This window comes from Rousettus aegyptiacus, unplaced genomic scaffold (genome assembly GCF_014176215.1).
Source record: "Rousettus aegyptiacus isolate mRouAeg1 unplaced genomic scaffold, mRouAeg1.p scaffold_m13_p_15, whole genome shotgun sequence".
NCBI classification, from domain to species: Eukaryota; Metazoa; Chordata; class Mammalia; order Chiroptera; family Pteropodidae; genus Rousettus; species Rousettus aegyptiacus.
Window position 1 is genome coordinate 26428539 of NW_023416290.1, and position 13552 is coordinate 26442090.

The following is a 13552-nucleotide window of genomic DNA, read 5'->3' on the forward strand; positions in this document are numbered from 1 at the left end:
ATTAGCATTCAATTTCTAAAGCACAGCTATATTAATTCCTATATATAACTAAAATTAATAAAATCATAGGTAAGCAACCTCAGTTAAAGTCAAATCAGGACTAGAGCTATATCTTTATCACTAATTTTCAAGTGGCACTGGGCAAACTTTGTAACCTTTTAGTCTCTCTTCCTTGAGAAGTTTTGAGGTAATATGTGTTTTGTTTTGTTTCAAATATAAGATACAGCTAAAAAACAAGATTGTCTTCGAGACCATGTCTTTAATTAAAAATCAGACAACACACGTCCCTGTGTGCAGTGTTCTCAAATGCTGGTATGTAGCAGTGACGTCCCCAACAAGCTTGCTGGAAGTACAGAAGGCCAGGCCCACTCCCTGAGATTCTGTTTTTGCAAGTTGGGTCCAAAGAGTTTTAATGACTCATGTGAAATTCTGGTTCAGCTTTGAAGCAATACCATGAGCCCAACATCTTAACCTGGAAAAGGAGTTTAAGTTGTGTGACTGGCTCTGCATAAGCCAATCTGCCAGCTTCCCTAACAGATAAGCAAGACATATTTGCTGATATATAAAGTGTTTATTGTTCTAAAATTCCTTGCATATCCTTTATTTTAGAAAAAGACAATTTAAAATAAAATCAGCATAAATAGCATGAGAATATCTGTTCAATATGTCCACCTGAAGAAAAGATACCTAATGCAACTGGGTCTGGGTTAACGGGACTCTGCTGCCTGGAGTGGCTGCTGCTACTGCTGCTGCCCTTTTTTAAGTCCTCAGCATCACTATACCGCCGGATCCAGTAATTCAGTTCCTCCCGGTCTGCTTCCTGACATCGCCTTAGTACAGTGAGAGATCGCCTTGTTTTCTCTACCATGTCCATTATGCAGTTCAACAGCTATGCGAGAAACAGCGGGGAAAGGAAGAACATATCAATCATCGCAACTTAAAGACTATGGTGAATGAAACAAAATATTTTAGGACAATGAAGGATTATGTTTAACTCCTAAAGGCTTCAGTCTAATATTTTCAAAGGTCAGATTCAAAATTGAGACCCAATAGATGAGTAAACTCAATGAGAATGAGAATAAAAACTGGGAGGCATGCACATGAGTCATGACAAAGCACATATCGTGAAGGAATAGAGCCACCTTTCCAAATACTAATCTCATTACTCCATAAGCTAAATGAACCCTTTATAATATAACAGTGGCACATTGATCGGGTTTTAAAGACTTCTTTCCATGATCTAAACATTGGTTTTAATATCAATTTAGAAATCAAGCCTGATAGTCTACTTCAAACATTCTTACTCATTATTTTTTTCAAGAATAGCAGAAAACATAATACCTTCAAAACATATCCCACACTTTTATTTTATTACGTAACATCACCCCAGCTGTTATCAAAACATTTTTAACCTAAACAATTACTGACATCTTACATGGTCAAGATGTTTCCATTCCTCTGCCCATTCTCTGTCTGTTAGTCTGTGATCAATCATTTCTTCTTGACGTGTGCCATGCAACCCTACAAATGTAGAAAAGAAGGTTGAATCATCCTAAAGCATCCAGGACATAACTCATATGCACACAGATACTTAACAAAGACTACGTAGACAAACTGAACAATATGAAACAATATTCGATTTTAAATGGAGACATGAGTCATATTCAGATTCAGAATTACCTAATAGGCTCTTCATAGAATGATAAAATGTTAGAACTAGAGGGAAGTTTAGAGGTCATCTGGGTCAGAACCCTTTCTTTTACACACAAGGAAAGAGAATAAAGTAATACCAACCCCTGAGCTAGTTGTCCATGTAACATTCCCTAAGTGAAGATATAAATTCTCTTTTAATATATACAAGAAACAAGAAACCACAGCAGACATTAAGTGGATTTAAAGTGTGGCTTTCTTGAATTAAAAATAAAGACAGCAGAAATTATTTTACATGTGCAGGAATAGGCTTCTCTAAAACAAGCATGGTAAAATTTTGCTACATTTTGGCATAGTATAAAAGTACACATCCTATTATGTAAAATTAGGCCATGAATAGAGTGCTTACCTGATATGAAAGCTGCACATATGCACTCAACTTACCAAAAATTAAAAATAAATAAATAAATAAAACAAAGTGGGTATCCTCTGTGAAAAAAAATCAATATACCAGATATGATTTTGGACAAATATCATAAATCCAAACCAAGAGACTAAAAACAAAAAAATAATACCGAACTTGTCCGTAAGTATAAATGTTCTTTAGCATCACAGTGAAAAAGTGACACATAAATGAGCAAAATGCAATGCACATGAGCAGTTAATCAAGGATGCTCTTCAAAACAGAAAATAGATGTGTCTCATTAAAAGAATAGGGTAGAAAGCTCTCAGATACCTGGAAATGGGTTGATTTTATGAAGTCATTATGAATAAAAATCCTTAGGTTCTACTTAAAGGAAAGGCACTGGGCTATGGAAATACTTTCCATTTTAAACTATTCTTTTTGGTTTAGATACTCTGAATTAAGACTGGCATGGTTTGGGGTTCTTGATACCTAGGGTCCAGTCCTTCTCTGAGGGCATTATGTAAGCGTTAAATGACAGTAAGAGTTGCGAGACACTACATTTACACTTTTTGTGAAATCTGAGGGGTTAAAAATCATTCCTTTTAGCTGATTAGGAGAAGTAAAGATGGTGAGTCACATGCCTCTTTTCAGCAAACCATGAAATATCAAATCACCCATGAAAAATGAATATATGGCAGCTTTTTCTCAGACTAAATAAAAACCTAAATATAAAACACTTTGTCCAATTAGAACATATTCTGAGGTACATTTTAAAAGTTAAAATTGTCAATGCCACCTATTGGTAAAAGAGTAGAACTGCAAATATGTTTTAATAATTTGCATAATAGAAAACACATTGCAGAAATGTAATATTTAGTTATTGCTATTTGTTGTGACTATTTCAAGTTGAAATGTTTACAAATATGTAATTTTTGTTGACTTATTTGTTGCTTGTGTTTTAAAGAAAAAGCACTACCGTTGAAATGAGTTATCACAGAAGGCAAGCAAAGAGAAGCTATATATATATATATATATATATATATATATATATATATATATATGACACTGAATTTCACGATGGAAACATCCTATCCATTTGCCTTTAAGAAGCAAGAACTCCAGAGATTTCCAGTTTGAAAATTTAGCAGACTAACTTAATAATAATATAAGCTCCAACACATGGAATAATACTAATGAGCAACAGGATGTCTGTGGCTAATGTGATTCCAGCATTTGTAGAATAGTACTAAGCTTCACCTCATTTTTTAAAAAATAACAACTACATTAGAAACATGCTTGAGCCCAAATACTTGGTAAAAAAAAATACAGGACTCATTTGGGGCTTTTGAACCCCGAACGTCATTTGCTAGAATCAAACCTTTAAAAAGAAAAAAAAAAATAAAACAACTTAAAAACTTTACATTTATTAATTTCTCTATTTTAGGTACATAAATATTCATTACCACATAATTTTTACTTATATTTATAATACCATGGGGATGTGCTAGGAGAAAATTGCTTATGATCATTACAAAGCACATTTTAATTTGTGGGAAGCGTGACACTAATGTTGAATCTTAACTAGTTCTTATGCTTTAGAATAAGGTTCCCTTACCCCTGAGCTGTAGACTGGTACCGGTCCGTGGCCTGTTAGGAACCAGGCCGCAGAGCACGAGGTGAGCAGCGAGCCAGCAAGCAAAGCTTCATCTGTATTTGCAGCCACTCCCAGTGCTAGCATCACCGCCTCAGCTCCACCTCAGAACATCAAGCATTAGATTCTCTTAGGAGCACCAGTCCCTGGGGCCAATAAGATTGGAGACTGCTCCTAGAAGGTTTTAGCTAACTAGGCTAAAACTCTGCGTTTATTTGTAAACTAATGCTGCTTATAAAGTTATTAAGGGTCTCTAGTGAATATATCTCTCTACATATAATAGGCATTTAAAAATCATATCAGACTATATCTTTATGGCAATTTTTATATTTTCAAAATGGCACCCTGATGTAACATTTGTTATTCACACATCAAGATTTTATTTATATTAACACACACTAAACTCTGCCAGACTTTAGAAATGGTTAAGTAGTTGCACATATTTATAGAAATTAGAACTATAAGTTTTATAAGCTAATATAATTAAAAGGTAAGAAACATGGTCTGAAAAAAAATCACATAAAACTCGTAGGTACAGATATAATTCATAAAGGTTATTTTACATTACTAGATGAAAACCTAATCATTGCACATAAGCGTAATTATTTCCTTGATGATTATTTCATAGTGCGCTAGAACTAATATTTCATAAAATAGCATTTGCTGCCTAAGAAAAAGGCCGTTTCCTAGAACCTACAAATGGGATATCTTAAAATGGTCTTACAATTACCTGGTGACTCCACTTCTACTTGAAAATGAGCAATCATAGCTTTGTGGCATTAAGTCATAAACAAATGTCAGGGCTTTTGCTTGGAAGGGGGTTGTTATCGCTTTTGATCTTGGGGTCAAAAAATCAATTCAGCCAGAGAAATAACATAACCACTTTTGAGAGTTCTTCAGAAATGGCGCCTGAGAGAACATTAGACAGACTGGCTATTAAGAAAGAACAAATTATATGCTTTAGCCATTCTCTGACACACTATATAAACATAGAAAGGACTATTGTGTGAAAGGAGAACTAATATTTTGCTATCACACCCAGGGCCTCAATTGCCCCTCACATCATCCTACCCCTTTCTGCTTTCTAAACATTTAGAAGGTTGTGTGTAGAAAGGAAAAATACCTTACATATGGCAACTCCTATTTGTTAGTAACCTAGTTAGAAATCTACGGTAAGTTGCTGTTCACTATGCTACCTCTGCCTGTGGCAAAAACAAACAAACAAACAAAAACAAAAACAAACAAAAACTTTGTTTCTACTATTCAGGCAAGGACTAACTGAGCAGCTGTGCTTCCTATTCCTGGAGTTCTGCATCCTCAGCTCTACGTTCTAGTTTTCCACTTGGACTCTACCCCTTATTGTTTCCAGGATACTTGGCCCAACAAATCACCCACGTCAGGAAAGTTTGTCAATAACTAACTACAAGGTAAAGGGAAGTTCTGATGGTGGGTGGCATAGACACAGAAGACGGAGAGAGTTGACTACTGCTCTCAGTGGGTGTATAAATATCTTGACTCACCAAAAATTAAGAATTGAAGGAGCTCTATGAACACTGCTGATACCTTGACCTCAACCACTGATCATGCATGAAAATCTACCTGTTCATCTTCCCTCTCATTTTCATGGTGTTCATTTGTTCCTTAGAAGGCAAGGTCTCTTAAATGCTTCAGTTCCAATAGTTTTATACAAAGAAAAAATGAATACAGGCAACTGGAACATATATTTACCCAAATTCATTCCTTCTTTGGAATTCTGATCTTTTGACACAAAATTTCAATACTCAATTTAATCCCTGGCATTTCCAGCTTTTTTAAAAAAGTACTAAATCATTCCTCAAAGAACATCTGTTGAGCTAAGCAACAGACATCATGCTACATCATATTTCTCAAATATGAAATATCATGGAGACTGGAAAAATCAAAATGAACTATAAGTCTCTCTGAAATAAAGGATACAATGAAAGAAAAAAAAACTGATTTCTAAAAATATGTGTGGCAAGTAGATTACAATTGAAATCTCCCATATTTAAAATAAATGAATTATATTAATTTAGATGTCCCCCTCCAAAAAACTTTTAACATAGTGTCATAAAAAATATAAGTAATTAAGAAAAAGAAAGCATAGCTATTAAAGAACATATTACTACTAACCAAGTTTTCCCATAAAGAAGACAATATAAAGAAAAAGAAGTTTTATCCCACCACGAGTTTCAAGCCTCAAGTTAAATTGAGAGGTAATGATGCAAATCTTCAACCATCCAACCCCATAAGAAATAAATAGATCCTTCATTCTTACCCATAGGTCTGTTTCTGTCCCTGAGGTCCCTGTGGCTGGGGTGTCGATAGGAGTCCCTGTAGTGGTGGGCAATGGCCATATCATCCAAACGGTAATGCTGAGGTGGAGGTGGAGTGGGGTGAGGCAGGCCATTGGGCTGGTAGGATAAGCCGTTATTTGGACTGTACCGCTGGCCTGGGCTAATAGTGCATGGTCGCTTGCTTGGATGTTCTGAGTGCAAAGGCTCTCTGTCAAAGCCATTTTCTTTGGTTCTAAGGAGTGAGGGAGAAAAAGAGTTTGATTTGTAATGTGCTCAGAAACCAGCATAGTTCAGACACTCACATTTGAACTTGTAATATAAACAGAATATTTCTTTATTGGCCAGAAACTTCGTAAACTCAGCTTCTCAGAAGATCTATGCGAATTCACTGAAATCCATGTTGAGGCCTAAATGATCACAGGACTGCACACAAAGAGAAAATGGTTCACCGCTCATCAAATCAGCCAACATCTTTTCAGTTGAGGCTCATGTGTTTAGGCCATAAAATAAAAGAAGCTCAAATCTCACTCTGTTGATAAAATTTTCATTCAAAATTGAGTACTTGATTTCCAAATTACCCTAAGACTGAATATATTTGGTGAAGGTTCAAGGTAGAATAGCATCACTCTCTTGACAAATTCTTAAGTACACCTATTCCATTTACCCAACCTGGCATCTTTCATGTCAAAGAACATCAAAGAGCTGTGTTGTCTAATACAGCAGCCACATGTTGCTGTTTAAATGTAAATGTAAGTTAATTAAAATGAAATAAAGTTTAAAATTCATTTCTTCAATGCTGGCAATCACATTTCTGATGCTCAATTGCCATCTGGGCTAGTGGTTACAGTAGTGGACTGCACACATATAGAACATTTCCATCATCACAGAAAGTTCCAATGAAAAGTGCTGATCAAATGAGCTAATATGATAAAGCAATGCAATATCTGGGACTCTGACATTACCTTGGGTCACCAAGATATCAATCAGCAGTCATACAGAGCTAGCTGGGGCTAAAAGAGGTATATCCTCTTTTAGGTGCATCCCTTCAAAGTTGAGAAAACACATGCCTAGAGAGTACGTATAATCTGTCTAGGGTCATCAATTCTCAGGGCAGGACAGGCACATCCTGACTGCACTTGACCATGTGATATACAGAACTCTGAACTTGGTTTTCAGAAGGAATACATTCTATAAATGAGACCTGATAACTAATCACTCTTCCTATATTCAAAACTAATTAGGGCTTAAGAAGTATTTTTTGGCTGAATAGTTCTCTATTTTTAAAGATAAACTTAACATACTCAGTAAGATAGGAACAAACCACATCCAACTTTAACTGGAATCACAGCTCCCAAACTAATTTTTTACACTGTAGCTGGCTTTCCTCACAAGATCAGCACTCTATCATTAGAGCAGTAACATCTATTTTCCCTGAAAAATTTCCCCATAAGAATTCTATTGAGTCACAGCAGCTGCAGATTTCTGCATGCTTTTTTGATTTTAGGTTGGTACCAATAGCAGAGAGGTCTTAAGACATCTTTTCTACTTTGCTGGCTTCCAGGATAGTCTTTGTCTGATAATACTGGAGAAACTGGAGTGGCAGCTAAATTGACAACAAAAATCATTACGGCCAACAGATTCTACAATGAGCCATCCTTTATGTCCCTTGGGTAGCTCCCCAGTGACAATTTACACACACTATATTGAGAAGAATAAAGGAGTTAGAGGCACATAGTACAACACACAAAGAACTGAAGAACCTGCAGAGTTCAGTGTGAAATGAATACATGCCCACTGCATCCTGAAGAAATATTCACTGTCCTAGAGACAGCAGACTGGCTAACATTGGAAATAACAGCAGGACATGGCCCCTGTGTGAGTGGTAGCCAGAAGTCTCAATGCTGCTCCCATCAAAGTATGTGTCTGCATGAAAGCATACTGACTCCATACGTACTGATCATTGATATTAGACTAAAATGTCCACTATAGCTCAGACATTACCTAAATGCATTGCTTTAAAATAATTTTTAAAAGTGAAAGGTGACATTCTAGATATTGATATATCTTCTAAGAGTTCATCTATATGATTTTAATCTGTATTTCCATGTTCTCTACATTTATGAATACACGTCAACATTCAATACATATTATGGCATCAATTAGCAGGAAACTACTGAAGATTATTAGGAGCTATGAACATAATGCTAACAGAGCACCTACCTTACTGGCAATGTGGTGTAGTGGAAAGAGCTCTGGACTGGGAATCAAGAGACCTGAGATCTAGTCCTGGCTCTTCATGACTAGCTGTGTGATCTTGGACAAGCCACTTAACCTCTCTGGGCCTCAGTTTGCTCATCTGTAAAATGAAAGGGTTGGACTAGATCAGTGGTTTTCAAACTGCCACCTGAGGTGCTTAAGGGATTCTACAGGCAATGAAGAATTTCTCCCCAGTAAAGCTTCAAAGGTCCAGTGGAACCCACTTATTATTCTTATCTGTTTTACAAACTGGGGTTCCACCTTAGGTTTTGTTTTGAAGAAAAAAGTCTGCTCTTAAAATCAAGTTTGAAAACCACTGGACTAGATGACTTCTGAGGTTGCTTCTAGTTGGAAAACTGTAATTCAATTTTCCTATATTTACATCTAAATGTCATGGTAACACAGAGTGAAACATACAGGGCTGATAGTCCTCTGGCCAAACTGTGTCTATGTCAATCAACCACTTTAGCCAACAGAGGATTTCTAGGTTCTTTGCTCTAAACAATTTACTACTTATAGCTAATTCTTTGTGCAAAAATAGAAATTATCCTTTAAAAACCTTATTGCTGACCCTGTTGCATTCCTAAATACTGAAACATCTCTGGCCCAGTTGTGTCAAACCACCTCACCTGGTTTCATCTTTCCTTGTTCAAAGACAACAACACATACAACACTGAAAGAACTCTTAAGATTTTCAAAGTAGTTAGATATGTTACTTATCTCTGCCCTCAAGATCAGCTGTCTAATCAGTGCCATTAATTCAATACCCCATTTTTATGAAAAGACACTCCCTCAAAAAACAAGGGCAGGAATATCCTAAGTAGGGCTAGGTACCTACTCTATCCAGTCATTTCCATCAAGTCCTCATTGCCCTATCTTGGATTTCATCACTCAGCTAGCTCCTGAAACAATAAAGCTCATCACCTCAGAGAGGTAGTTATACTTTAATGGTAAAACATTAAAATGTTCACGGCCCACAGAAAAAACTATGAAAGGTCTCACTGGTGCTTCCTCAAATCTACTCATGTCTATTCAAAGGATGTATATCCAGAAAGGTAACTAAAACAACTTAATCACTATTTATCTGTCTGCTTCTTAGAAACATCTACAACTATCTAAACCTCATTTGCCTAGGCAAATTCCAGATATGTATGTTTATTTGTTGCCCTTTCGAAGTGTATGAGCAAAACTAACAAATGCTATTCATTGTCCATACCTGCATACTCATGAAATAACTCTAATTCTAGTAGGAAGTCTGTCATGTCTCATGGATTTCTGGAAGGCAATTTTTGTGTTTAAAATCAACATAAGGATATTCTATATCCCTAACAGTAGAAATTTTCCTGAACATAATCTAATCACATCAATATTTAGATTCCAAATGCTTCTCTATCAGGGTCTGATGGTCCTAAAAATAGAAGACCACTCAGGACTCAACTGTGTGATCTTGAGATAACCTGGGAAAGTTAACATTTGGGATATTTAATATCCTTCCCAGTGAAATAGGACTAATTGAAAATATGTGTTTATAAAAAACCTCATGTATACTTTTCCCCATCTCAGGCTTTTTCCCCAGTTCCTCAATAATAGTGGCTGTTAACTGACTATATGTGAAAGAAAAACATTTTTAAGAACTTTCCTCTAAATAAAATGCTTCACCATAATTGCCTGCTGTGCACTAAGAATCCCTCGGTAACATTTATAAAAAAAAAAAAAAAAAAAAAATAGTATAACATTCAAAAATGGGAAAGAATGAAAAAAATTATAAAATGATCATGGCAATAAATAGACAATTTCCTACATAACAGGAAAAGGCATAAATTTTTTTCCTAGATTAAAATTTTTTTTTTAAGTGGAAGGGATGCCACTATAAAGATTGTTTTAGGGGGAGGCAAACTGGTATACCATCATAAACCTTAGAAAGGCAATGAATAAACTTCAAAATTCCAATCTCAGTCATGTTACAAATAAATATATGCTTTAGGCACTCACTCCTCCAAGTTACCAAAAGTATTTCAAACAGAACATGTCCAAACTGCTCATCCTTCTCTGATACATCTTGTACCAGTTATGTTACCTTCTACCCAGTTACCCAAGTAGAAACTTGTCAGTCACTCTATAACTTTCTTCTCCAAATCAAGTCCTATTGGTGGCCTCTTAAGCATCTCTAGTGCAGGTCCCTCAGCTTTGCCCCAGAACTCTTATATCTTGCTTGGCCTTTCCCACTCTGCCAATATCTCAGGCAGATCTGTGACTAAGATGGCAGCAGTGTCTCGAAAATTTTAAAAACACTCTTTTTTGGGGGGAAAGAAGGGGCAGATTTTATAAATCTATGCCTAAAGGATATAGATCAGGAGGTGACAATTCTATTTTTCAAAAGCCTCAAAACATTAGTAACTTAATACTAAACACACCTTCCTTCCTTTTCTTAACACATGGAATTTATTAAGATTTCCATAGAAGCATTAGACACTGAATCAAGGTGGGGGGTAGAAGTATTCATTCTTATCATATTCTCAGAACGATTCAGTAAAAGTTCTCTTCATTGTTAGAAACTAGGTGAGTTTACACAAGAATTTTACATAATTTTCTACTGGTACTGAATAATATATCCGAAACAAAACATATTAAATTCCCCTGCCTCCTTAAAAAGAAAATCAAACCTAATTCTTCATGACAACCCATGGTGATTTCTGTGTTTTGCTATTATCCTGGAGAAAGTGGGTTACTTAATGGGAAAAAACAGAGAGCTAAATGACACAGGACCATCACTACTTGGCCATATGAAAAGAAATGCCTTCAATCTCTCCATGGCTAAACAACCACGTGGGAGGTAACTTCCTGAGCAGCATGGTAATACCTTCAGGAGTAAATAAAATGCAGGTGGATGTTGGCCACTTCAGACATATAAATATGATTCCTGGACCTTCATTATAATATGAAAGGTTCACAGAGCTATCTGAGCTTTCCCTCCCCCAAAAGAAGGTTGAATGTTTCCATCACATGTCTCCTGAAGCTTGCCATTTCCTCAACAGTTAGACTGCCTGTTACTGGCTGTCCCCTGCCTTTCCTAATTTCTGGCCACTGCTGACATAGTCAATTTCTATTGCCCCTACTGTCTGAAACTGTGCTTTCTTATTCTAGTCTGTCACCTCTACATTTTAAGTAAAGTCCTTCAGTTTTCTTAGTCAGTAAACCAATCTTGGCATTTTGTTCCTGGGCTGCTGATGGCTATTTTCATTGTTGTGAGTGTCTCAGAGATGCATCTTTTAAAATGATAGAAAGCAAAAAAGTAAGCAAGGATGACTTTTAGGTAGAGACTATTTGGTATAATACTGAAAATAACTACATTAAGTTTAATGATTTAAGTAGTGTTTTTTAGTGATTGTTTTGTGTTATGTGTGATATTTTGTTTTGTTTTAGATATCCACTATGTGTAGTTACACAGTAGCCTGAGCTTTAGTAGGCATACAAAGATAAACAAGATATAATCCCAAAACTCTCCATAAGATTATCATTCTTTTTGGAAGTGTACTGACAAGAACTCTTTTACTGTAAAAACATAATTTAATTGGAGATATAATCTCACGGGACCTGAACTCAGCAGGTCATATAAATAGTACAAAAGTGGTATGGAAGATCAAAATGAAAAAAAAAGTCACTCCAGAGTGTACACTTTAAAGAGCAGGGGCTATGAAGTTGGTTCAAATTTTGGCTCAGCTATTTGCTGGATGTATAAATTTAACCTCTATAAGCTTCAGGATTAATGTCCACAAAATGGGGATGATTATCTCAGAGCTACTAAGAGGCTTATGTGAAAAAAAATCTACATAAAGAGTCTAACATATTTGGTATTCAATAACTTAAAGCACTTTGTTTTAAAGATGGAACATTCAGAGGATGGCGGTGTAAAATAAGTTATAAAAGCATGGGCATTCAAGTTAGAGAATCTAGGGTCAGAGTCCTATTGGTGCCTCTTAGAAGTCATAAGACCTCAGACACATTATTTATTACATTATCCGTATGAATGAAATTATGCAATAGGACCGTTAAAAAATAAGTGCTATATATTAGTATGTAAATTATTTATCAAGGGGCCTGGCACATCTTAAGTGCTTAGTAAATAGTAACCATTATATTATTTATGATTAGGAATCCTATATTAAATAGTATATACTATGAGTTAGCCTGTGAAGTATGAATAGAATTATAACATTAAAAAAAAGAATTATGACATAAAAGTACAGAACAGAGCAGAAATCATCAGTCTGAATATAGACTAAGCGTAGAGTATTTAACAAGGCTAGATCCTAAGAGAGCCCCAAGAAATAAGATTAGCAAGTTCATGTTGAGGCTAGAGTGTAGAGAGACCAAAATGTCCTCTACAGCCATGCTTTGTTATCGTGTAAATGTAACAATGCTATGTCACTAGAAGCCTTCACATTGAAAATATTTTTTAAAAGATCATTTTTACAGTGTTGATTACTCTTTTCTTAAAAGTAAAGAATACATAAGATATAACAAAACAGGAATGTATGAATATAATACAAATTCCTTGTATTCTTCATAGAAAATTGAATGTTGCAGATAACAGAAATTTGATTCTTATTTGTATAGTCAATTAATCCTACAATTCCTTGTAAAGTGTACCTTACCTTGTCTCTTCAGAAAGATAAAAATACTGCAACTGCATTCATTTTCCAAACAAGGAAAAAAATGAAACTGGTAGGTTTAGCTGGTGTGTACCGTGTTGTAAATCTTATATATTCAATGAACACAGCTTTAAAATGGCTGCCTTCTGACTCTCCAACCTTCAGTGTTTTCTAACTTATTCATTAAGCCAGGAAACCTGGCTGACTGTGGGTCCTCTATCATTAAAAAGATTTATAAAACACCAGAATATAACACTACTGCATTTACCCATTTGAACACTTACAGAGAAGAAATAAATAAGAAAAAATAAAGGGTGAAAATCTTGCAATTCTTAGTTAAGTTTTCCTTATTTATTTCCTTATATCTTTATTTACTCTGCACATTAAAACGTATTTTGTGCAATTCCAAGATTTCAGGTATGCCAATATGCTGGTTTTTCCACTAAGAAACTTTGTGACTTTAGGCAAATTCTTTGGGCCTTAGTTTTCCCTCAAGCATAAAGAAAAGGGGTTGGCCTGTTGGAGCCATAAGATCTCTCCCAGCTGACAAATCATGTATTCTAAAGTTCAAGCAAGTCTTTTTTATTTTTATTGATTTTTTATTTTTTTATTTTTATTTTTA

General features: G+C 35.4%; 1 protein-coding gene across 11 annotated transcripts in view; it reads right to left on the minus strand.

Annotated features, from left to right (window-relative positions):
• The window catches only part of RUNX1T1 (RUNX1 partner transcriptional co-repressor 1), a 134519-nt gene that overhangs the window by 28481 nt on the left and 92486 nt on the right, over positions 1-13552 (minus strand). For all 11 annotated transcript variants that reach the window (XM_016147806.2, XM_016147801.2, XM_016147803.2 and 8 more), the window contains 3 exons: positions 6004-6254; positions 1436-1521; positions 688-889 (listed from right to left, as the gene is read on the minus strand). In XM_016147806.2, coding sequence (XP_016003292.1) covers positions 688-889; positions 1436-1521; positions 6004-6254 — 539 coding nt within the window. The remainder of the gene's footprint in view (positions 1-687; positions 890-1435; positions 1522-6003; positions 6255-13552) is intronic.